This window comes from Lissotriton vulgaris, chromosome 4_1 (genome assembly GCF_964263255.1).
Source record: "Lissotriton vulgaris chromosome 4_1, aLisVul1.2, whole genome shotgun sequence".
In the NCBI taxonomy this organism is placed as follows: Eukaryota; Metazoa; Chordata; class Amphibia; order Caudata; family Salamandridae; genus Lissotriton; species Lissotriton vulgaris.
This window is the reverse complement of record NC_141691.1, coordinates 2,044,627,301-2,044,653,578: the sequence shown is the minus strand read 5'-3', so window position 1 is coordinate 2,044,653,578 and position 26,278 is coordinate 2,044,627,301. Positions and strand designations below refer to the sequence as shown.

The 26,278-nt window shown below is 49.2% G+C and overlaps 1 protein-coding gene across 1 annotated transcript in view; it reads left to right on the top strand.

Annotated features, from left to right (window-relative positions):
* NUGGC (nuclear GTPase, germinal center associated) overlaps nucleotides 1-26,278 on the top strand; it is a 1,233,257-nt gene that overhangs the window by 544,493 nt on the left and 662,486 nt on the right. Inside the window, exon 14 of the mRNA XM_086966431.1 lies at nucleotides 566-685. Coding sequence (XP_086822557.1) covers nucleotides 566-685 — 120 coding nt within the window. The remainder of the gene's footprint in view (nucleotides 1-565; nucleotides 686-26,278) is intronic.

Genomic DNA, 26,278 nt, shown 5'->3' with positions numbered 1-26,278 from the left:
TTTGCCTGAGACTGAAATGGATGCCTAAGGTTGTAGGTTAAAGAGATGGTTTCTATGTTTTCTCATTACAGTCCTTGGTTGCCTTCAGTCTACCTTTACAGGCAGTTGATTGACATTCATTTCCTATTGTAATGGAAACTGGCTATTCCCAGTTTGATGGCAGGTGTTTTCACCCAGAAGGCAAGGAGAAAGGGTGCTAAAAATATCTTTAACCACATCGCTGCAGCGGCTTTTCCCGCTGTGTGCGGCAAAATTCAAAGAGCCGTTCTACATGACGAGCTCAGCTCGTCATCAGCACACGACTACCGTGGCTGATGACGAGCTGAGCTCGTCATCCGCAGCGAAGAGGATAATTGAATAGGCACTTGTGATTGCCCATCTTCCAGACTTAGCTTAGTTGCTTTAAGCATCGACTGTAAGGAAAAAGATTGGGACCTGGAGTAAAGAAGATGGCTGGTAAATAATTAATTATTTTCTGGTAAAGTAGCTTAGTCTCAGTGCGCCTGCTGAAACAAAGCCATTTAGAGCATGCAGTTTGACAAGAGTGTATCTTAATTATCTACAGAAAAGTGCAATGGAGCGAGAGAAAGTCCAGATATTTGGTGAAATTTCTCTGATCTGTGTTAAGTCCCGAAATGACTTCTCGAAGGGACGCATACAGTTGGATTTCAACAGTGGGCTCCAGGTAAGAGAATGGCTTTGCGCCTTTTGTTTCTCTTTTAAATAAAATCTTGAATGTGTTCAGTACTAGTCAGTACGTGGATTGTGGAGATTATTGCTGTGCAGTCATAATGGAATCACATTCACCTGTCTCTGCTGTGCTAGATTAATGTATTTATTCAATAATTCTTGATTGAGGTCTGGGTTGTGCACTGTTCCAGAGTGCTAGGAGGGAAAGTAAGTTTAAGCATTGTCATGGTTTGTTTATTAACACTCCATCATTGTTATGTTATAGTTCTGCAATGATTATGATGAGCCATTGGATGAAGGATTAGCCCTTGCAGAACCAGTCAACATTTATATGTTGAACAGAAAGGGATGTGGGAGCACAATGCCTCACATTCCAGCACAGTGCGCTCCTTTGCAACCAGGTAAATGCAATACAAAATGAGTGCTTACTTGAACTTTAGCTGTAGTTTTTCACCAAAGTTGGTGCAGACATTGCTGTATCTCTAGACACATGTTTCTGGGTTCAGCCCTTCTTCAGTAGAGAGCAACAGTAGTGGAAAGCAAAAGAAAAGTAATCTGGGGTTGCTGGAAATTTTATTTATTTTATTTTTTTATTTTTAGAGTTTTCTATAGCGCGAACTTGAACCGATTAGGTTATCAGAGCGCTTTACATAGCACCAGTTCCGTTACATGTTATCACAGCAGTTTACATAGAATCAGTTACGTTGCACATTTCAGGATCTTGAACCGATTAGGTTATCAAAGCGTTTTACATAAGACAGCATTCGATGTCCAGTGCCCTCCTCCGCCGTGTAGCGGGGGACCTCTTCCAGCCCTCCGAAGTCGTCGAGCTGTCGGGACTAGGCTCCTGGAATTTCAGCTGTCCCTTTACAACTAATTTGTTTGAAGTCATGACGGAAATCTCAATCCCAGCAGCAACCAAGTGAGCTCTCTGTCTCCAAGTTTCTCTCCGCGCTTGGTGATAGTCTAGTATTTTGGATTTAGGCGGCTCGCACTGGTCATGTCACGTGACAGACTTCAGGAAACCTCGTTGTTTTCGCAGGTGCGTCGCCAACTTGGGGACCCACACGTCGCCATCTTGGGGAGCCTGCGGTCATCCGGCTCGGTGGGTGTGAGAGTGCACAAGGTGGTGGAGGTGTTGGTGCGGTCACGCGTTGGCCATGGGGCGCTGCCCAGGCATGTTAAGAGCAGGCCCTATCTTCGCTCTGCGGTCACTGGCGGTCCAAAGCTTAGGTCCATTGGCGAGTTGCAAGGAGCACTAGGGGCCAGTTGTGCACCCCCCTGCCCAGATATGTTAGCGGGAGGCTCCGCTAGGAATCAGCGAGCAGCCAGCGACCCTACCTCCCGGGTTGTTGTCGTCGGGTGGGCACCTCCCGATAAGGCACTGCAAATGTCCGGTAGATCGCACTAGAGGTAGATGCAGGCGAGGGTTACTGCCAGGGATCCTTGAAGAGGGCTCACCCCCGCAGGTATGAAACACAAAGAGAGCTTGTGGGGTCGCCTATGGGAGAGGCAGTAAGCGCTGGGACCCGATGGTCAAGTAGAGGCGCCGTCCGATAGTTACAAGTCCCACCCGGCCGCCATTTTAAGGTCAGGCAGGCGTGGGAAGGCAGATTGTAACCGGGGCCGCCCCCGGTGTCTTGCCGCTACCGAGGCCCCCGGAATACTATCCTCAACTAGAGGATTCTCAGAGGTCTCTCAGAATCGATCGTCAGGCGTACCTCCCACAGAGAGTTGCGGTCCTCGGCGCACTCATCAGGGCTCCGACCGCCATTTTGCCCGCGGCCGTCTTCTCCTCGCGTCTCCAGACCGATCCAGCCGCTACAGCGGCACCAGGGGCGATCGGAGCAGCCCCGCAGGTGCCCTGCACCTTCCGCTTCGTGTGGTGCCGAAAACAGCCTGCGGGCCACTGGGGAACCGCCAGCCAGGCTCCCGAGCAGCGCCGGAGCCGGGAGCCGAGATGGAGCTCGACCGCCCGGCTCGGCTCCTCCTCCCTATCGAAATGCTGCCAAATTCGTCTCAGGCCACAGTACCACTGACAGGCACACAGGTGCAACTCCAAAGCTCACCAGGGGAGCCTTTTGAACAGAAAGGGGGGTGGGAGCACACTGCCTCACATCCCAGCATAGTTAACCCCTTTGCATCCTGGTAAATGCAGTCCAAAATTAGTGCTTACTTGAAATTTAGCTGTAGTTTTTCACCAAAGTTGGTGCAGACATTGCTGTATATCTCTATACACGTGTTTCTGGGTTTAGTCCTTCAGTACAGAGCAGCAGTAGTAGAAAGCAAAAGAAAAGTCATCTGGGGTTGCTGGAAATACTGCTGAATTCCTCTAAGGCCACAGCCCCACTCACAGACACACTAGTGCATCTCCAAAGCGTGTCAGCTAGCTGGCTCAAGGGAGCCTTTTGAAAAGAAAGGGGTGCTCTCTTGAGCTAATGAGCTGACGAGCTCTGGTTGATGCACCTGCGCACAGCAAGTGGTACAGAGATCTGAGAAGACTTTGGGCTGCATTTCCAGCACCTCCAAACAAATGTGTTGCTCTCTACTGAAGGAGGACAACTATCCTGAAACACATATCTACAGATGCACAACACTGGCTGCACCAACTAGGGTGAAAAACTAAAGCCTGACACCGAAGTAAGTGTTGTAATGGGCTGCATTTACTATAATGCATCGGGGCAAACTGAGTTTTGGAATGTGAAGAAGTGTACGCCCACCCTCTTCCTGTTTGACCTTTATATGTTGCCTCTCTCTGGTGGCTAATGCTTCCAGCAGACTCCTCACCTTATAATATATGTTTGAATATGTTTCACGTGCCGGACTGACTCCAGCTGCAACGCCTCCCACCCAGAATTTGATTACATCGTAGTATGTAAGATGCAGACCGGCACTGTATTTGTTCCATAACTCATTAATGTGGGGCTGGAGATCTTGGTGCTTCACCAACACAGTGTCCTCTACTTTCAACAGTGAATAACTCAGATGTCTTGAATATCGAGGGGGGACCAGGTTGCATATGATACAAACAATGTCCTTATAAGACTTGCACAGCATCTGCTTGTGGTATTTTTGCTCGGAACATAACCCAGCATCCTACAGCTCATGTTGAAGAATGCACCCAAACGCTTTCTGGTGGTGTTGCACCCAGAAGTTCATTGTCGGGTAAGTCCCTCTACAGAGAATGACCACCCAGACGATCTTATCACAAAAAGTGCATAGGAAGGAAAAACGTTTAATGAGGAAATGCCCGTTGCTGGGACCAATTCGGATCCCTGGTGCAATTCCTTTATGCTGTGCTCTTACTCCTTTTCTGATCCATTTGTGAATATATAACATTATTCTGCATTCTGTCCATCAATTGTTCTTTTTGCATTTGTCACCCGGAGTGGGACAGGTATATCCAGGCGTGTGTCCTGTGCTCTCCCCGACACTGGAGTCATGCTATCCTGGCTGATGAGGAGTTAAACCCCGAAACCGGCCCTTGGATGCTTGTTTCCACTCCAGGAAGGACCTGGCTAGGCAGTTTGGGCTCCACTGTTCCCATTAGGCGCAGGGTCAAGACTAATTTGCATATGGCTGGGTCCAAACTTGAATGCACGTTGAGCAAAAAAAACAATGGCTTTAGGCTCAGATCTCTGTACTGGGGTGAATGTGTGACATTGTTCTTCAGTCAGTCCATCAATTGTTCCTTTTGAAAAAGATGAATTGGTCATTTCTGAATCCATCATCCAACCTTGCACAGGTCATAGCCTTGTTGCATGTCCAATACTCTCTGGGCCACTCACCAAATAGACATGTTTGCCGCCCTCTAAAATGGATAATTACTTTGCCTTTACCTACCCACACTTCATGGGCAATGCACTATGGATGAACTGGTTAGGGTTCTTTGTCCACGCGTTCCCCCCAGGGAACTTCGCTCCTCTTCTCAACATCTACTGACTGTCCCCCGTTTTTGCCGTAAAAAATGGGGAGGCTCGAAATTCTCTACTCTTGCCCTCATTTTTTGGAACTCCCTTCCTACTCAACTTAGATCCTCTACCCAATACCCACTTTTCAGAAAGGCTTTAAAAACCTTTCTATTCTCAAAAGCTTTCCCCCTATAATTTCCCTCTAGTCCCCTCCCCATGATTCTCGCTTCTCAGGGACTCAGCATACTGTAGCGCCATGGAACCATTCAGGTGTACGCGTGCTTTATAAACAATTTAAAACTCAAACTCCCCCCTTTATCCATTATTGGGATATCTTTCATAGATTCACATGCCTGAATCATTCCCTGTCGCCGAGATGGGAGTTCCAAGGTAAAATACAAAAGTAGTGTTGTAAATAACAAATAGACCAAAAGAGGCCAAAAGGCCAAATCTTAGTAGCCTATCTAAGTCCTTTAAGGAAAAGGGCCAAAAGTCAGCTCCAACCAATCGCCATCAGCACCCTCTAGAACACTCCGAACAGAAGCAGTTCTCCTCAGATTTTTCACCGCATGTTGTGTAGAAGGGAGTCTACATGAGTGCTACTCAGTTTTCTTCTCTTCAACTCTTCATGCAACTATATCTGACAAGAAGGACCTCTTCCGCTCCTGCAGGACCTGTGGGAAGAAGAGGGTCCATGTTGATGACCTTCATAAAGATTGTCTTTATTGCCTCTACCCCAAACATGAGGCTAAAGACTCTAAAGTCTGCTGTACCTTTTCCAGCAAGACTCTGAGGGACAGGGAGCTAAGATTACTTTTATGGCTCAAATCAAAAGAACGTCCTTCTTCTTCATAGTAAGAGGACCGACCTTCCACATCTAGCAAGAGGGCTAGATCTCAAGAAGGCTCCTCAGGTGAGGGAAGAAAACATCAGAAAACTTCTCAGGAAAAATCTCTTCACAAAGAGAGGAGTTATAAACCCTCCTCTGAGCCAACATCATCTCCGCCTTTTATTCCACCCACAGAGCATCCAAGATCTTCTTCTTCAGAATCTGTGAGTAAAAAACACAAAAAATCTGTGTCGACATCGACTTTTACCAAATTGTCGACAGTATGTGTTACATCATCGACGGCGACTATTTAGACGACGGCTATTTAGACGACGGCTATGTTCGAGGCATGTGGGCTGCTGAATTCATATCTGTGCATAGATCGCCGCCTAGTGTTGGGTCCGGATGATTGCACATTGTTGTCCTGGAAGAGTCTTCGAAGTATCACGAGATAGGTGGCTCCTCCCCTGGACTACAGTGCGCATGGGCATCGACTCCATCCCCAGATTGTTTTTTTCCGCCATTGGGTTCGGATGTGTTTCGGTTCCCTCTGTCGGAATCGATAGTTGTTCAACTTACTTTACTCGAGACCAAAAGGTCTTTAGGACTCGCGTCGGTATTGTCTATCGTTCGGGTTCGTTTGTTTCATCGGCTCCGAACCATCACTACCCTTCCGCATGCATTCGGCGCGGACGGGCCTACACGACGCTCCAACCTACTTCATCATGGAACGAAGTCCATTTAAGAGGTGCCCGGTGTGTGCCTCGAAGTACCCACATATCGACGTGCACCCAGTGTGCAATAACTGCTTGTCGCCGGACCACGACGAGGCCAAGTGTATGGCCTGCTCCAAGTTCCGGTCGAAGAAGACACTCAAGCTCCGCTGGGCTGCAAGACTGCAGGCCCAGCGATCGGCACCCCCTCCGACGGACATCTTCGAGGAGGATGTCGGCGACGACACTATCCAGGATATCACAGACTCTAACCCGGCGTCGGAGGTCGAGGAAGACTGCGACGCGGAAGACGAGGAGTTCGAGGAAGTCGTTGAGGAGGTAGGGGACGACGACGGGGCCATTGCCACCGTAGAGGATAGCTCGGAAGAGGAGCTTCCTCACACTGACTCCGGGGCCATCCCCCATTCTAAGGCCCAGGCCGAGGGATCGCCTTCGGGCCTTACCCAAAGCCTTGATTCCCGTCCCACGGCTCCACCTTCCGGCCCGGCCACCGTTATTGATACGGCACCACTCACGGTACAGAAACCGAAAGGGTCGAAGACTTCGGAGGCCTCGGCGCCGAAGAAATCCAAGATGGCCGTTGAGCGCAAGAGCCACGCCAAAATGGCCGACCCGAAGACTACGGTGTCGAAGCCGAAGGTGAAAACGGCCGACGCGGCTGCGTCGGCGCCAAAGTTGGTCGACGCACTGAAGAGTCGCATTGATACCAAGAAGGTCGACGACCACAAGAAGGCCACGAAGAAGCGGCAGGACGACCCCGAGTCTCTCACTGCCCCGCTTCCACTCGACAAGGCCAAGGGGGGAGCTGCGTCGGCTCCAAAGACTGCGTCCTTGGTTGCCGTCCCAAAACCGGCTTCGGAAGACTCTCTCGAGCCCGTCCGTTCCCTCCGCCTCGTTCACCAAGAAGGTCACGGAGTCCCTTCAACGTATTAGGGAAGGGGCCGCGGCAGTCGAGCCGAAGGACACTGTGCCGCCCAAGCCTCTACAAAAACCGGCGAAGGCGCCAACGCCGATTCTGTTCATGTTGCCGCCAAAGACGGCGCCGAAGGCTTTCACTGCAAAACCCGGGGCCGGAGTGCCCTTGAAGTTATCTTCAACGTCGAAGGCATCGTTGGTGGTTTCAAGCCCGCGCCCCCAACCACTGGCAGAAGAGGAGCGTCGAGAAGTAATCATCGACGCCAACACAGGCAAGCTCTCTCTCCTTAAACGGAAGATCACCCCTGAACCAGCTTTGGAACATTTCCAAATCCCACTTAAGAAGAAGTTGGACTCTGCGGGTGCATCTGCCCCTATAGAGCCTGCATCACCTCAAAGCCATGAACTCTCACCCACTCATTCTAATGTTGATGAGGGTGATGGAAACGAAGAGGATGAGTATGCCTATCCGGTTTACTCAGACCCAGAGGATGTGACTGAGCCTTGGTCTGCTGGGGGCGACCCTGGGGACCCTCATTCAGGACAGGAGCCTCAGCTTTTTGCAGCAAAAACTTCCCCAACAGAGGACTCTGCGGCCTTCAATGCTCTAATTGAAAGAGCGGCAGCCAATCATGACGTCGATCTCCATGCAGACCCAGTAGACGTCGATTTTCTTTTTGACACCTTTTCAGTCGCTGAAAAAACTGTTAAGACATTGCCAATGCTAAAAGGGGTGTTAAAACATGCGCCAGAGGTCTTCAAGGAGCCCACCCGAGCAAGAGTCATTAACCCTCGTATCGACAAGAAGTACAAGGCAGCGCCCACTGATCCAACATACATCAAAGAACAGTTGCCTCTGTATACCTTGGTTGTCTCCAATGCACGCAAAAGAGCCAACTCACAGACTACGGGTGATGCTCCTCCCCCAGACAAGGAATCAAAAGTATTTGAGGCTTCGGGGAAACGTGTTGCTGCGCAGGAAGCTAACATATGGCGCATATCCAACACACAGGCGCTACTTGCGCGGTACGACAGGGCACACTACGACACTCTAGAGACCCTTCTGCAGCACTTGCCAGATCAATATAAGGAGGCAGCAGAGATGTTGATACAGGAGGGGAAGCTTATCACCAATGCTTCAATTAAGTGCGCTCTGGATGTGGCTGACACCGCCTCAAGAGCAATAAACACTAGCGTTCTACTGCGTAGACATGCATGGCTCACAATATCCGGTTTCAAACCAGACATTCAAACTACCATCCTGACCCAAACTGTCAATCCAGACCACCTGTTTGGCCCAGAAGTGGATACCACCCTCGAAAAAATGAAAAAGGACACCGACACTGCTAAGTCTATGGGTGCCTTGCAGTCCCAGCAGTTTCGGGGTGGTTCCTTTCGTCGCTCCAGTAATAGAGGCACCTCAAGGGGTCAAGCGTCACAGTCCACGAAATTCTATAAGAGTAACACCCAATCCTCATATACCAACAAGGGTCGGGGTGGCTACTGTGGCAACAACGTCAAAGACAGAGGACGTGGTAATAACAGCTCCAGGTCCTCCACCGCCAGCAAACAGTGACGCCTTGTCACTGCCCCCCGACCACGCAACACCGGTCGGGGGGAGACTCCAGCAGTTCCTGCCCGTGTGGAAGTCCATCACCACGGACAGGTGGGTCAGATCTCTTATCCAATATGGTTATTGTCTGGAGCTCACATCCACTCCACCCAACATACCCCCAAAAAGCCGTCCTATGTCCGGCGAGCACTTGCACTTGTTGCAGCAGGAAGTCAACGTCATGCTGCAAAAAGGAGCAATAGAGCTCGTGCCCCTGCAGGAAAGGGGTACATGAGTTTACTCCCTGTACTTTCTGATTCCAAAGAAGGACGGATCCCTCAGGCCCATCCTAGACCTCAGACCTCTCAACTTTTACATTCTGTCAGAACATTTCCATATGCTCAGGCTGCAGCAGGTTCTCCCACTGCTTCGGCAAGGGGACTTCCTGGCGACTCTGGACCTCAAGGATGCGTACTTTCACATTCCACTGCATCCTTCACACAGAAAGTACCTCAGGTTCACCATTCAAAACCAGCACTACCAGTTCAAGGTTTTGCCTTTTGGGGTCACCACAGCGCCCAGGGTCTTCACGAAATGCCTAGCGACGGTGGCGCCGCATCTGAGACGTCGAAACATCCACGTCTACCCCTATCTGGACGACTGGCTCATTCAAGCAAAGTCGGCCCAGCAGTGCGCCGACCACGTGTCCCACACCATTCACCTTCTGCACGATCTGGGGTTCTCACTGAATTACCCAAAGTCCCATCTCCAGCCCGCCCACATACGGCAGTATCTGGGTGCGACCATAAACACTCTGGCGGCCACTGCGCAGCCGAATTCAGTGAGAGTCAACAGCATTCAGTCGCTGATCCAAAGATTCAGACCTCAACACTCGCTTCCAGCAAGAGTGTTCATGCAGTTGATAGGCATGATGGCCTCCTGCATCTCCATAGTCCCACACGCAGGACTACATATGCGTCCGCTTCAGGAGTGCTTAGCACGTCAGTGGACTCAGGCTCACGGGCAGTTGAAAGACCTAGTGTTGGTGAGCGGTCGGGCATACAACTCTCTGCATTGGTGGAATCCAGAAAACCTTTGCAAGGGCCGACCGTTTCAAGAGCCTGTGCCGCAGATCATCCTAACAACAAACGCTTCTCTCCAGGGATGGGGAGCGCATGTACTCCAATACACAGTGCAGGGACTATGGACACTACAGCAAAAGAAGATGCACATCAATGTACTAGAACTGATGGCGATCTTCATTGCCTTAACCACATAGCTGCTGGGCGTTTTCCCCCCCTGTGCTGGAAAATGCCATTTTAGTGGCACCATTTTAGTGGCACCATGACGAGCTCAGCTCGTCATCAGCACACGACACCCGTGGGTGATGACGAGCTGAGCTCGTCATCAGCATCGAAAGGGTTAAAGGCATTCAAAGTACATCTGTGCAACAAGGTCGTGTTGATCCGGACGGACAACATGACGGCCATGTACTACATTCAGAAACAGGGGGGCACACACTCCGCAGCTGTCTCATCTGGCTCAGAGCATGTGGAAGTGGGCCATTCAGAGGAACATTTTCCTCATGGCAGAACATCTCCCATCAGATGGCGGACCTGCTCAGCAGGCACAGCCACCAAATGCACGAGTGGGAGATACATCCATCAGTACTCCAACCGTACTTCCAAAGGTGGGGTCATCCAGAGATAGACCTGTTCGCCACAAGGGAGAACGCAAAATGCCAAAGCTTCGCCGCCAGGTTCCCACACCCGCAATCGCAGGGCAATGCGATATGGATGAACTGGTCAGGCAGATTTGCGTACTCTTTTCCCCCAGCACCTCTGATACCGCTGGTGGCGCGAAAGCTCAGGCAGCACTCGATGACTCTCATCCTAGTTGCTCCAACGTGGGCTCGCCAACCATGGTACACCACGTTTCTGGAACTTTCCGTGGTACTGCATCAAAGGCTTCATCTCACACCTAGCCTTCTGACGCAGAGCCATGGCGACATTCAGCACCCAGATCCGCAACAGCTCAACCTGGCGATCTGGCTCCTGAGGTCCTAGAGTTTGGCTACCTTAATCTTCCTCCCAATTGCATGGACATCATTCGGGAAGCAAGGAAGCCCACTACTAGAGCATGTTATGCGGCTAAATGGAAGCGGTTTGTCATCTATTGCGCAAACCACAACATTAATCCACTAGATGCTTCCATTCATAACATCATCTGTTACCTGTTCCATCTATACCAGTGTAATCTGGCATATACTTCCATCCGCATTCACCTGTCTGCGATGGCCCCATACCTCCAGAATAGACAGCACCTTTCACTTTTCAAAGTGCCTGCTATCAAGGCATTTCTGGAAGGACTCAAAAGGGTCATTCCGCCACGGACTCCACCAGCTCCAGAATGGAACCTCAATGTGGTTCTTACAAGACTTACGGGTCCTCCATTTGAGCCACTACATTCTTGCGAACTTCAGTTCTTGACTTGGAAAGTGGCTTTCCTAGTAGCAATTACATCGCTACGGAGGGTTAGTGAGCTGCAAGCCCTCACAATTCAAGAGCCTTTCTTCCAAGTTCATTCAAACAGGGTAGTGCTCCGCACTAACCCTAAATTTCTACCCAAGGTTGTGTCTCAGTTCCACATCAACCAAACCATTGAGTTGCCGGTGTTCTTTCAAAATCCAGAGTCACTGGCTGAGCGGATGCTCCACACCCTTGACGTTAAACGGGCCCTAATGTATTACATTGATAGGACCAAAGATTTTAGAAAGACTAAGCAGCTTTTTGGTAACCCTATTTCCAAGGCTGGTATTGCTAGGTATTGCTAGGTGGATCGTGAAATGTATTCAGATCTGCTATGCAAAGGCAAAACGCACTCTTACAATTCCACCAAGAGCCCACTCCACCAGAAAGTTGGGGGCCTCTATGGCTTTCCTTGGAAACATTCCCTTAGAGGACATATGTAGAGCAGCCACATGGTCTACCACACATACATTTACTAAGCATTACTGTGTAGATGTGCACTCCAAACAGCAGGCAGCTGTAGGGCAGGCTGTTCTCAAAACACTTTTCCAAACTGCTGCAGCTGGCACGGGCGGCCGCCGCTAATGGAGGGACTGCTATGTATTCTATGCACAGATATGAATTCAGCAGCCCTCGAACTGCAAATGCTACTTACCAGTATGCATCTGTTCTTGGCATGTAGGGCTGCTGACATTCATATCGCCCGCCCTCCTCCCCGGCGCCTGTAGCAGCTGCAGTGTTCACACATCATTTCATGGCATGGTCATCATTCATTGAGTTTCACTCCATCTTGGTCACAATGGCTAAAAACAATCTGGGGATGGAGTCGATGCCCATGCGCACTGTAGTCCAGGGGAGGAGCCACCTATCTCGTGATACTTCGAAGACTCTTCCAGGACAACAATGTGCAATCATCCGGACCCAACACTAGGCGGCGATCTATGCACAGATATGAATGTCAGCAGCCCTTCATGCCAAGAACAGATGCATACTGGTAAGTAGCAATTGCATTCATCGCCTATTACTGTCTCGACAAGACCATCGTCGAAACCCGTCGACGACGCATCGTCAACTAAGAAGCCAATGACTAGGCTACCATCGACGAAGATTCCAACTACGCTGTTGACGACGACACCGTCGACTGGAGAGACATAGACGATAATACTGCAGACGACATTGTCTATGAACATGTCTGTGATCCTAACAATGTCGACAACGGGACAGTCGACGAGAGACATTCCTACCATCCATATTCCCGCACCGTTGACACCCCAGTCGAGAGTTTATCAAATAAAGACAATTCAGGGGCCTTTTCAGGACTATAGTAAAATGTCTCCTCTACCACTATCCCATCTATTAGAGGGCTTCATGGAGGATGAGGATTATGATGACGAAGAGGAGGATGATCCATATAGAGTAGCTCATAGTCCATCTGAGCACAAGACTCTGACGAGGGCAATAATTACCAAGAGGAGCATTATTACCATGAGCAATATATGGCTCCACGTCATACATACCAGTTGCATCACAGGCAGGAATCTCGTCAGAGGGAAATGACACTTATTCAAGCCCTGCAGGCTATGTTGGCGGATTATCGTCAGAGTTTTCCTCAGCAACAAGTCCCAGCAGAAAGCCCTCTTCCGCAGATAGTGGTTCCTTTTCCGGTACCAGAGCCTACTCTACCTAGTACACCTGCTCCTGCACGAGGTCGACCTGACACTGGACACAAAGACACTTTCTCATCAGATGAAGAAGTTGAGAAAGGCAAATTACCTAACTAGGCAAATGTTTTAGATCTCTGGGATGATTATATAATCGAAACACCATCTCCGCCTTAGCATTTCCCCACTGATTCTCCTCCTGAAGACATCGGAGTATTATTTCATAACTTGATGCAGAGAGCAGCTGCTAGGTTTCTTACATGACTTCAAGGCACATACTAGAAAGATCATACGCTCAATCCCAATCATTGATTATATCTGACAGGAGGGTGTGAAAATCAAGAAAACGCCAGCATCCATAACAACTGTGCTAACTCGTATAGAGAAAAAATACAGCACTCCAGAGAACAGTCCATCTTGCATCATAGGTCACACAAGGACATACTCTGTCATACCTCAGGCTACACAGCGCAGTTCAAAGAGTCCTGCAACACCCATTACCACTCCTCCAGACAAATAGGGACGCCGTATGGACCTTTTGGGTAAGAAATTCTCTTCCATGGCAGCAGCATCAATTAGGGTTGGCAATCATTGGCCATTATGACCGCCAAATGTAGAATATTATAGCAGGATTGATAGACCGTATCTCAGAGGATCAAACAGAGGAGGCCCGGAAGATTTTATTAGAGGGTGAGCGTGCTGCCTCAGAAACAATAGATTGTGCTTTAGACATTGCCAACACAAGTTTTTGGCAGTTAACTTCGGCAGCAGTTCTTCGGCGCCAAGTTTGGCCTTAAGCCACTACTTTTAGACCCGAGGTTCAGATGAAGATCCTGGACACTGCCTACGATGGGGATTCACTATTCGGGAAACATATTGATGATGCTCTCCTAGCAATTAAAAATGACACAGACACAGCAAAATCTCTAGGTGCTCTACCGTATAGACGCATACTTTTCAGAGGAGCCAGAGGACGAGGATTCACTACATATCGGGGTAGCTATCCATCAAATCATTAGTACTGTCAATACCAGCCTCAGTATCGCCAGAATTACAATCAGTCCTCATACCGTCAATCATCGACAGCTAGTTTCTCTCGCCAGGGCGGCCGTAAGCGAACACAGCAACAAGGACGTGACTCTGCCAGAAAGCAATGAGCTTCGCAGGGTGCCAGTCCACATTCCTTCCCTACCCGTGGGTGTGAATATTTCTGCTTATACACAGCGGTGGCAATAGATCACTTCAGACCGCTGGGTGCTGGACCTAGTCACCAAAGGTCACACACTGGAATTTGTCCAGAAACCACCTACTACTCCGCCCAGGGGTTCCCCTCACCCTGGTCTTGATCATGCTCCTAAAGGAAGCAATAGAGGAAGTCCCATCAGTGCAGAAAGGAACAGGTTTCTATTCTCGTTTCTTCCTAATCAAGAATAAGTCAGGAGAATGGAGACTGATTCTAGATCTCCGCAAACTCAACACATTTCTCAAGAAACAAACATTCCGGATGGTAACACTTTACAATAGCCTGGCATGCTTAAACAAAGGAGATTTCAGGCCTTTTCTGGACATGGAAGATGTCAAGTCAAGGTTCACACGGCTGCTCTTTCTAGATACAGGAAATCTCCACAGCGTCCTTCTTTATGTTCCTCTTCTCTTGCAAAACAATTTGAGAGGACTTTTCGCTCTTTCCCTCAGGTGCATTCACCTCCTCCGGACCAGGAGCTCAATGTGGTTTTAGCTCAACTGATGAGAAGTCCATTTTAACCAGTCCATAAAGCAGAACTCAAATGCCTCAGATGGAAAGTAGTCCTCTTGCTGGCTCTTACTTCTAAAAGGAGAGTTAGTGAGATTCAGGCTTTCATTATCAAAGAATCATTCTTACTATTTACACAAGACTATGTAATCATGTGAACAAATCCGAAGGTCATTTCAAAGGTTCCCACTCAATTCCACTTGAATGAGCCAGTAATGCTACAAACTGTTTTCCCGAATCCATCCAGTCGAAAGAACCTTACATTCATTGGATGTAAAAAGGTGTTTGAAGTTTTAACTTCAGAAAACAAAGGATATTAGAAAAACGGATCAACTGTTAGTGGCCTACGGTCAAAGGAAACCGGAAACAGCTGTAACAAAAGCCACAATAGCCAGATGGGTCGCATCGGCCACTCAATTCTGTCTCAAAAAAGCCAATAAACCTCTTAAAGTAAAGGCGAAAGCACACTCCACTAGAACTGTTACTGCATCTACAGCTTTGTTTGCTGGAGTTACACTGGACAAGATATACCGTGATGCGACATAGACAAATGTCCACATGTTCACAAGGCACTACTTCCTCCAATCTGCACAAAAGGAGGATGCAGCTTTTGGACAAGCCTTGTTGCACCATCTCTTTCATTAAGGTCAGACTCTTTGCATTTCTTTAACCCGTTGCATGCTTGTGACGGGACCGCTCCATCACTAGCCACGGGTGAGCTGTGCTTGTGACGGAACGGTTTCGTCACGGCCTGCTCGCAGCGCCTGCGCGGCGCTGATTTCGCGCCTGCGCTGACGCTTTAATGGGCGGGCAGGTTTGTGACGGAACCGTTCCGTCACAAACACAGCTCACCCGCGAGCCGTGACGGAGCGGTTCCGTCACTAGTATGGAGCCGCCGCACGGCCGCCCCACCCCCTTAGCGCTGCGGCGGAATAGCCGCCGCAGCGAAAGGGTTAATCCTTGTTTATTTGTAACTTTCTTTACTGTTGAATTGTTTACAGTATTCATGCTTCTACTTTTTCACAAAGTTATACGTTTCTCATGCTGATTTTCACTGCATGATGATTACTGTTATATATTGTCATGGCAATGCTTCAAGGTTGTGGATGTAGATTGGGAATTTTAAATTACATGTCTCCCACCATCCGCAAACGACAGTACAATTGGGGTACTGCTTGCTATTCTGATTTAGGCATGTGAATCTATGAAATATACCCCAATACCGGATACGAAAACAAGTTACTTACCTGTAACTACAGTTATCCAGTATTGGTATCTTAGATTCACTGATTGGTTGGAGCTGACTTTTGGACCTTTCTCTATAAGAACGTAGATAGGCTACTAATATATGGCCTTTTGGCATATTTGTTATTTATGGCATTACTTTTGTATTTTATTGTGGGACTCCCATTTCGGCGAAGGGTGATTAGTCAGGCATGTGAATCTATGAAAGATACCAATACTGAATAACTGTAGTTACAGGTAAGTATCTTGTTTTCTTCCCACTCATCCCAGATATGGTGAGGAAAATGTAACAAACATTCCTGATGCTCTTCTTGGTGGCTCCTACTTGGGCAAGATAGTACTGGTTCACCATGCTCCTGGAAATGCCCATCACTCCCCACAAGAAGCTGTCACTCAGGCTGTGCCTTTCTTCACAGAGACAAAGCCAGATCAGACTAATGTACCCTAGACTGCTCTACCCAGCAATCGGGGACCTGAGGTGCTTGGGTAAATGTACCCAAGGATTGCCTGATCATTCTGTTTGAAGTATATAGTCTTGCTACATGCACCTGCTATGCGGCAAGGTGAAAAACGTTTCTCCACTACTGCATCTAAAAAAAACTGGACCCCTAAATGCAACATCCAGAAAATTGTCAATGTCTTTTACATCTGTCTTTTACATCGGCAAATCTCATGCTTCACCTACGCTTCATTGTGCCTTCGCTTAGCTAATGTAGCACCTTACATGCAAATAAGTGTACATTCATCTCTCTTCAGATTCCCAGTGGGCAAGGCTTCATTGAAGGTCTTAAGAGACAGTCATATCTCCTAGAAAACCTCCTGCCCCTGTGTGGAATCATAATGCAGTCCTCATGAGGCTCATGGCCACCCTTCGAACCTTTACACTGCTGCCTGTTACAGTTTCTCTCATGGGAGGTAGCTTATTTATTGGTCATAACTTCCCTCAGATGCATTAGTCAACTGCAAACACTCACCTCACAGGAATCCTTCATTTAGGTTTGTAGAGAGAAGGTTGTTCTCAAGACCAATCTCAAGTTTCTCCTCAAGTTGGTATTACTGTTTCACCTCATTCAGTCTATACAGCTCCCACTTTCTCCTTCTGCAACCAGATGCAGTAGAGAAAATCGCTCCAGACACACTAAATGATAACGAGCATTGGCGTAGCCAAAAGGTCTCGCCTTTGGGACCTTATAAGTATTTATTTGCGCAGCACAAAATCTTTGGTGCAACAGCATCAACTGTTGCATTACTAAACACTTATAAGGTTCGAAAGGCGAGACCTATTGGCTCTGCCAATGCTTAAGAATTTGCTACCACACAAAAAAGAAAGTTAGAACCATGAAAGAATGTTGAAATCCGGAACTAAAAAGACTTCATTCAATTACCTTGCAGAAAAGTACACATTAACATATGGTCTTTCAGGAAATTATTGTTATGTGCTAGGAATTGGGTGCTGAAGAACAAAGCAGCCAAACACGGACTATTGTGACCATCTTTGACTATACCACAGATTTTACGGCTACTCAACACACTAACTAGAAGAAATAGTGACATACAGGTTGTTGACAGAGATGGGTTGCATTGGAGGTATTCTCTCACATACGTAAATTTACATTACAGTCGGTGACAACTAAATCACTAAAAAAGTATTTCTGTAAACAACTGTATAGTTCAACTCAAGCAAAATTAACAAATAGCACCTAATATTAAGTAACGTGGATGCCGTTTTTTCTACATCATGTCTGTTAATCAAAAGGATCTAAAGTAGGAATACATGCTGCTGATACGCGGCCTTGGATGAACAAGACTCTGGGCCCCCTCTACTTTAAAATGTCAGGTCCCAATGTGAGCAGCAAAAAAGTGCCAAACACCTGTGCCAGCAAAAGATTTAAATAGCCACGCTAATGCAAGTGCCCGGCACTGCCCAGAAAGGTCAGAACTGTACTCTGCTTGTCCTGTTTACAGACTTCCTCTCTGCTTGACAAATTAATAAGAAATATGGAATTACACGTGGACGAGATTAATGCAATCCATGTCCGGACAATAGAAGAGCACAATCCAAACATACCAGATTGAGTCTGACAAAGTTTTACAGTCTTAGGATTTCTCTTCCGGTTGTTGAAAGAGAAATGACGGTCATATGTGGAATCAAGTTCCGTAAGACGACAATGTTAAAAAATAATTATTATTTTCATTTAAAAAAGTGTTTCCCTCAGTCTTTAATTTAATTAAAACAATCACCTGTTCATCGGATAGGAAACAAAAGACTTTCCCAAACGGGGGCCACAACAGGGCCCGTGGAAGGAACCCAGTTTATAGATGACATTTATAGTGACCAGGGGAGATCTTGTTCAACAACGTGAATAAGGTGTACACATTAAGCACAGTATGCGTGTGCGGAACAAAGCCAGTTTGTATTGCTGATATTATTTGTTCCATTGACAGGTAAGGCTGGTAGCGAAAACTTTGGCTAGAATGTTGTTTTAGAAGGGACAAAGGCTGGTAGGATGTACATAAGTAAGGTGCCTTGTTGGGCATTAAGAGCAAAGTGATAACATCCTCTCTAAGAGTAGGAGGGGGGATCCCTGCATCCATGGCTTCAACATGGACCTCTAAGAGGTGTGCAGCAAGTATATGCGTAGAAGCCTAATAAAAGCTGCCTGGGGTCTAAGATCCATCTACGGCCTCAACATGGCTCCATAAGAGACTGCGGCCGTCCATTTGGGCAAGAACGGATATGCTGGTGGTATAGGATATGGTATAAACAACGAAGAATCAGAGGGGTAGACATGCCTGGTACAGACCCATTCTGGGCACTATGGTTGAAATCCGGCATGTGAGGGAGCAACCACAGCACCAGCACTTTCCTAAATATCTTAAACTCCATATTTAACATCTACAGGGGACAAAACTGTGATGTGCTTGTGCCCAAATTCTTTGACTTAGGGAGGGAGATCACTAATACATCCCTAGTTGACTCAGGCAGCGTGCCCAAGTGCTCTGACGACTCAGCTTACAGGTTTTCCAGTCTAGAAGCCAGGGTGGGGGCGAAAGTGGCATAAAATTCTAGAAGCAATGTCCTTAATGGCAAATTGAATGTCTTGTACTGTCACAGGCTCCCTAATGCCTACCAAAGTGCAGGGTCTCGCCTACGCTGGGGCAGTGGGGCGAAGAACTCTGTCAATGTCTCTGGCAAGGCAGCCTCCTGGCGCTGGTATGGCCTTTCGAGAGGTAATCCTCTCGAAAGGCCATAATAACGGACCCAGGAGAATCCAGCAGCGTGCCTTTATGGTTAACCATAAAGGCACGCTGCTGGATTCTCCTGGGTCCGTTATTATGGCCTTTCGAGAGGATTACCTCTCTAGGCTTGTGTCCGATCTCTTAGGAATGAAGAAAGCCAGGCCAGAGCAGTCCCCCGGATGCCGGCGCCTCTGACACGGTCGAGAAGAATGGAATGGTCGACCGTGTCGAAGGCGGCAGACAGGTCAAGGAGAACCAAGGCCTGGGAGGAGTTGGTGTCAGCGCACTGCCTGAGCTCGTCCAGGACAGAGAGGACCACAGATTCCGTCGAATGGACTGGACGGAAGCCGGCCTGATGGGAGGCCAGGAGATGGTTATCCTCAATGAAAGTAGAAAGGCAGGAGGTAATATAGCTCTCAAGAGTCTTACCCAAGAAGCAGAGTAAAGAGATGGGGCCAGAATTGGAAGGGGAAGATGGGTCAGTCCCAGATTTTTTCAGCATGGGGGTGATGATGGCCGATTTGAAAGAGACCGGGACGATGCCGTGTTGAATGGATGTGTTGAGGATGGTGAGCGGGGGCTCGGGACAATTAGAAAGGATCTCCTTCAATATGCGGGCAGGACAGCAATCCAAGGGGGACCCCAATTTGGCTTTCTTCAATAAGGTCAGAAAGATCTCCTTAGAAATTAAAGGAAACTTGTCAAGAAGGGAGGAATGAGGAAGGAGGCAGGGGTATATTGTGCTTGATGACGTCTATCTTCTCTATGAAGTAGCTGTTAAGGGAGTTGCAGAGAGATTGCAGAGAGATTGAGAGGGAACCGGTTTGGGCGAAACTCTATCTGCAGCTGCTAAATTGTGAACGATGGAGAAGATCTCCTTGGGTTTGTTACTAGAAAGGATGATTTTGGCCGAGAAGTGCTCGGTTTTGGCCAGAAGAATTAATCACGAAGGAGGGCGGAATATTGAGACTTTAGGACGGGGCAGTACCTGCGCCTCCAGTGGCGTTTGGCTTGTCTTAATGAGAGTTTGAGGGTTTTAAGATCTTCAGTGAACCATCTATTGGCCTCGTGGGAGCAGCAGGACCTGACTAATTTGGGGGGGGGCAATTGAGTCACAGGATGCCGAGAGCCAGTTGTTAACGGCGGCTACCTGTGAGTCCGGGGAGGTGTCCTCCAGGTGAGGGGGAGAGACCGCAAGGGAGGAGCACAAAGGGGGCATGTCCACACGGTTCCAATTGCGAAACCAAGTATTTTTAGGGGGGGTGATTTATTGACAGCCCCAAGGTTGAGGGAAAATGAAATAAGCGAGTGGTCTGACCAAATACAAGGGGAGATGGACAGAGACGAGGTGGAGATGTTAGCAGACCAGATCTGGTCAAGGAGGTGGCCGCCTGAGTGTGTGGGGAGGTGGATCAGGGAAGTAAAATTGAGACAGCCAAGAGATTCGGTGAAATCTTTGGACATGAGGTCTTCACGGGGTCATGGGGCCAAAAGTTAAAATCACCCAGGATTAGCACGGAGGAATTGTTGACCACAAGAGTGGCCAACAGTTCCTGAATAGCTGTAATAAAGTGCGGCATTGCCTGAGTTTAAGTTTTAAATTATTTTTAAAGCGCACGTACACCTGACGGTTTCATGGCGCTACAGTATGCTGAGTCCTTGAGAGGCGAAAAGTACAGGGGGGTGGACTTGTGAGAGACTATTGGAGGAAGGTTTTAGAGAATAGAAAGTTTTTAAATCCTTTCTGAAGAGTAAGTATTGGGTGGAACATCTAAGATGGGCTGGGAGGGAGTTCCAGAGGATGGGGGCAAGGGTGGAGAATTTAGAACCTCCCCATTTTTTTCGGCGAAAGCGGGGGACTATCAGCAGATGTTGAGAAGCTGAGCGTAGTTCCCTGGCGGGGGCATAGGGTTTGATCTCCGAAGAGATAAAAGCAGGGGCGGAACTAGCTGGGCCTGGAAGGCGAGGCAGCCCACCTTAAATTGGGAGCGTTCACGAATGGGGAGCCAGTGCAAGGATTTTAAGAGAGGAGTGACGTGATGGGATTTGGTGCGGTTATAAACCAAGCGGGCAGCTTGGTTCTGGACCAGCTGTAGTCATCGTACATTGTAGGCAGGCATGCCGTGGTAAAGGGCATTGTCATAGTCCAAGCGAGAGACGACCATGGCAAGTACAATAAGTTTTAGGGCCGTGAATGAGAAGAAGCGGGAGACCTTGCGGATAGTACGGAGAGAGAGAAAAGAGGAGGAAACCACCGAGCTCACCTGGGAGTGCAAAGTGAGTTGGTCATTGAGTTTGATACCGAGGGTTTTGACAGAAGAGGAAGGGGAAGGTGGGGGCCCGAGGGAAGGGGGCCAGAAGAGGGGGGACCAGGGACTGGAGCAACCACCTGTCAAAACCAGCTCTGTTTTATCTGGGTTTAGTTTCAGATGGTTGTGATTCATCCAGTCCCGGATGAAGAGCATTGTGGATTGGAAATTAGATTTAGAGTCAGGGGATTGAGAGAGAGAGAATATGAGCTGGAGGTCATCCGCATAGTTATATACGGAGACCTCCATTTGCTGAAGAGCAAAGATGAGAGGAGCTATGTACAGGTTAAATAGTAATGGGGAGAGAGAAGAGCCTTGGGGGACCCCACATAACACCTTCCGAGGTTCGGCTGAGAAATCGCCCAGGCGCACCGCTTGGGTGCGATCACTTAGGAAGGAGGACAGCCAGACCAAGGTCGAGCCACCGATCCCTGCCGCCCCGACACGGGAGAGTAAGATTGAATGGTCCACCGTGTCAAAGGCGGCGGAGAGGTCGAGTAGTACCAAGGCCTGGGGAATGTTAGTGTCCAGTCCCTCCCTGAGGTTGTCAAGTACTGAGAGCACGACTGACTCGGTGGAGTGAGCTGGGCGAAATCCGGCCTGGCGGGGAGCCAAGACTCGGTTTTCTTCCACGTAGGTGGTGAGAACTCTGGTGACATGTCTCTCCAGAACTTTCCCTAAGAAGGGGAGCAGAGAAATGGGGCAATAGTTGGCGGGGGCAGAAAGGTCCGCGCCAGGTTTTTTTAGAATGGGGAGGATTATGGCAGTTTCAAGAGTAGGGGTAACCACGCCCTGAGAAAGGGAGCAGTTGAGAAAGGTAAGCGCGGGTAGCGGGCAGTTCGTAAAAATGTGACACAGAACATGGGCAGGGCACGGGTCAAGTGGGGACCCAGATTTAACCAGAGGGAGAAGGGAGAGAAAGGATTCCTCTGTTAGAGGAGGGAATGAGTCAAGACCAGCCTCTAAAGGGGGACAGGGCGGGTTAAGGAAGGAAGAAGAGGGGGGAGGGATATTGGCTCTGATTATAGCAATTTTTTCCAGAAAATAGGAGTTCAAGGAGTCGCATAGGGGTTGTGACGGGGAAGGTTTGAGAGTGATTCTGTCGGAATAGGCGAGTTTATTGATAATAGAGAAGATTTCCCTGGGTTTATTCTCCGCAACTAGAATGTTAGAGGAAAAGTAGTCCTTTTTGTATTGCAGCAAGAGGGAGGTGTACTGAGCTTCGAGGATGGGACAGTACTGTCGTCTCCAGGCTCGTTCGGCGTGACGGACTGAAAGTTTTAGCGCCTTCAGTTCATCATTGAACCAGTGGTTGGATTCGTTTGTCCGTCTAGAGGAGACTCGCCTAAGTGGGGCGAAGGAGTCACAGGCTGAAAGTAGCCAAGAATTGATAAAGTTGGCTTGTTCTGAGGTGGGCAGACTGGATAGGTCTGGGCTGGAGGAGGAGAGAGAGGTGGCTAAGGAGGCCACATCTACCCGACCCCAGGAACGTACCCAGATGTTTTTAGGGTGCGAGGGCTTGATGGGTGGGCCCAGTTGAGAGAAAAAGGAAATCAATGAGTGGTCCGACCAGGGACAGGGGGAAATAGATAGAGACGCAATGGGGCAGTTCAGGGACCAGATCTGGTCAAGAGTATGGCCCTGAGTGTGCGTCGGGGAGTGAACGTGCGAGATGAAATTGAGGGAACGCAAAGTTTCAGAGAATTCTTTGGAGGAAGAGCATTCGGCTGGATCGGAGGGCCAAAAATTGAAGTCACCTAGCACCAAGATGGAAGAGTTGTTAACTGCTAGGGTGGCCACAAGTTCTTGAAACCCATCGAGAAAGGTTTGAGAGGGTTGAGGGGGGCGGTACATAAGTAAACAAGTGAGAGGTACATTAAAGGAAAGTGAGCGAACGACTAAGAAGTCAGACGTACCGATCGGGGGAAAGCTGAGGGGTTGAAATGGGAAATCCTTCAGAGGAATCAGGGCGACACCCCCGCCTGATTTGCCAGATGGCCGGTCAGCTCGGAGGGCGTAGGTAGCGGGGAGGGAAGCTAATAAGATGGGGAGGGAGCTGTCGCGGAACCAGGTCTCCGTAAGGAATAAGAGGTCCGGTTTATGGAGATCAAGTAAGACAGAAAGTTCGTGGCAATGCTTGACTGCAAAGCGCGCATTAAGGTAGTGAATGGAGAGAGGGGCATGTCTAGGCCCGGCAGGTGGGTCGGGACAAGGGAGGGGAGGGAGGAGAAAGCGGGTGGATCGGGGCATGAAGAGCGGGAAGAGCGGCTGAGGCTGTCAGTCCCAGGTTATTAATGTGGTTGGTCAGGGAGGCTTCAATAGGCCAAGGGCCTTGGAGACCAAGAAGTTGAGCCGATGAGTATTGTTGTAGTCCGGAATAGTGGGGTGGCCTAGGACCTAGGCGCGTTTGGTCGCGGACGGGCGCAGACGGGCTTGCCTAAGGTGCGCCTTTGGCGTGCAATCGTCACCCCCGCTGCGCTCGTCCGCTGCACGTTCGATGAAGGCACATGATTTATAGGGGCGGGAGGGTGGAAGGGGGCGTGGCCTCGACGAGGGGGCGTGGCCTCGGCGCTCGCCAAAGTGGCGTGAGGGGGTGAAGGTGATCGGTAGCCTCCCGCCGCAGCGTTAAGGCGGCTGCGCGGGGAACCGGAATCAGCTGGTAAGTGAGTTTAAAAAGAGAACACAGGTTCACACAAACAGTTTCAATAATAGTTTTAAAATTCTACAGGTCCGCTCCCGGCTTCCGCCTTAGGAGGTCTCGGTAGGACTGGGCAGACGCTCGTAGTCAGCGTCTATAAATGCGTGCTGGAAGGGGGCGTGGCCTCGGCGCTCGCCAAAGTGGCGTGAGGGGGTGAAGGTGATCGGTAGCCTCCCGCCGCAGCGTTAAGTCGGCTGCGCGGGGAACCGGAATCAGCTGGTAAGTGAGTTTAAAAAGAGAACACAGGTTTACACAAACAGTTTCAATAATAGTTTTAAAATTCTACAGGTCCGCTCCCGGCTTCCGCCTCAGGAGGTCTCGGTAGGACTGAGGAGGACGATAGAGTAATACGCAGGTAAGAGGGGCCGCAAGTTTGAGAACACAGGTTTACACAAACAGTTTCAATAATAGTTTTAAAATTCTACAGGTCCGCTCCCGGCTTCCGCCTCAGGAGGTCTCGGTAGGACTGAGGAGGACGATAGAGTAATACGCAGGTAGGAGGGGCCGCAAGTTTGAGTGAGCGAGCCACCAGGAAGTCAACTGAAGCGATAGGGGGGTGGGGCAGGAGTTAAAACTGGAATTTAGAGTGGACAATCATGACCACTCCGCCACCAGCATTCCCATCCGGTCTATCAGCGCGGAGGGCATAATAGGATTCGGGGAGAGTTGGCAGGACATCAGGCAGCGAGTCAGGGGAGTACCAGGTTTCGGTAAGGAATAAGAATTCCGGTTTTGCAGAGGTCAGAAGGTTGAACAGCTCGAGTTGGTGCTTAACCGCTGAGCGGGTGTTCAGAAGTATGGCGCTAGCCAGAACAGGGGAAGGGGTCACGGAGGGCTGCGGGGAAAGCCCAGACAGCACAAGTAATTGCGCTGGGGTCAGGATAAGTGAAGAGATACCAAGATTGCTGACACATGCCTGGGTGAAGGGGCTAATGCACCAGTCGCCCTGGCAGGCCTGGAGTTGGGCCGGTGTATAGGATATGGTTTGGGCATTATGACAGGCCCCAGGCCCCGGCCGGTCGCGGACGGGCGCAGACGGGCTTGCCTTTGGCACGCCACCGGCGCGCCCGCTGCGCGGCCAGGAGTGAGGAAGCAACTAATACTGTAGGGAGATGGGGAGAGTCAATCAGCTACACCGCCAACCCACGACTCCCACCCTCCAAGATTGCGGCTATTCTCGCTGTACCCGATCCCCTGCTGCAGCCCCAAATCGGCGGTGCGGGGAAACGGAGCGAGGTAAGGAGGTGTGTAGGAAAGAGGGTGAGTGAAAAGCAAAGTTTTAAAAACACAAATTAAAATTAAGATGACCTACTCCCGGCTTCCGCCTCAGGAGTTGTGGAGTCTAGATCTTGTCGGCGCACGAGATGCTGGGGGGCGACTTAAGTACAGGTGGGAGGCGGGAGAGTCAATCAGCTACACCGCCAGCCCACGACTCCCACCCTCCAAGATGGCGGCTATTCTCGCTGTACCCGATCCCCTGCTGCAGCCCCAAATCGGCGGTGCGGGGAAACGGAGCGAGGTAAGGAGGGGTGGCGGAAAGAGGGTGAGTGAAAAGCAAAGCGAAGTTTTAAAAACACAAATTAAAATTAAGATGACCTACTCCCGGCTTCCGCCTCAGGAGTTGTGGAGCCTAGATCTTGTCTGTGTTTTCTTGTCTATGCTAAAGTGTGGGAAATAGTGTGTGTGTGTGTGTGTGTGGGTGTGTGTGTGTGTGTGTGTGGTGTTGTGTGTGTGTGTGTGTGTGTGTGTAATATATATATATATATATATATATATATATATATATATATATATATATATACATATATTACCTACTGGCGGTCGCCAGTAGGTATAAATAGTTAGGATTTTTTCTCTATGGGACTTTTGAAAATTCTATGTCTAATAACTTAGGCGTTTGTGGACGGAATTGGCTGAATTTTTCAGGAAAATGGCACATTTTGTTTCTGAGCAGCCCCTGAAAATTTGGGGGGGTTTTGTCAACGGGGGGGCCGAGAAAAAAGGGGGGGGTCCCAAAACGCGTTTTTAACATTGACTTTTCCATAGGACGGTTGACCTCACTTTTAGCTCGAACGGCTGAATGGATTTGCACGAAACTTGGCAAAATTGTAGGAACTGTTAGCCTGATGTGCCTTTGCTAGGTCTCAATATATGTGCTCCAGTGGATTTTGAGAAATTAACGTTTTAAAAAACGGATATATCTGTGACAGCGC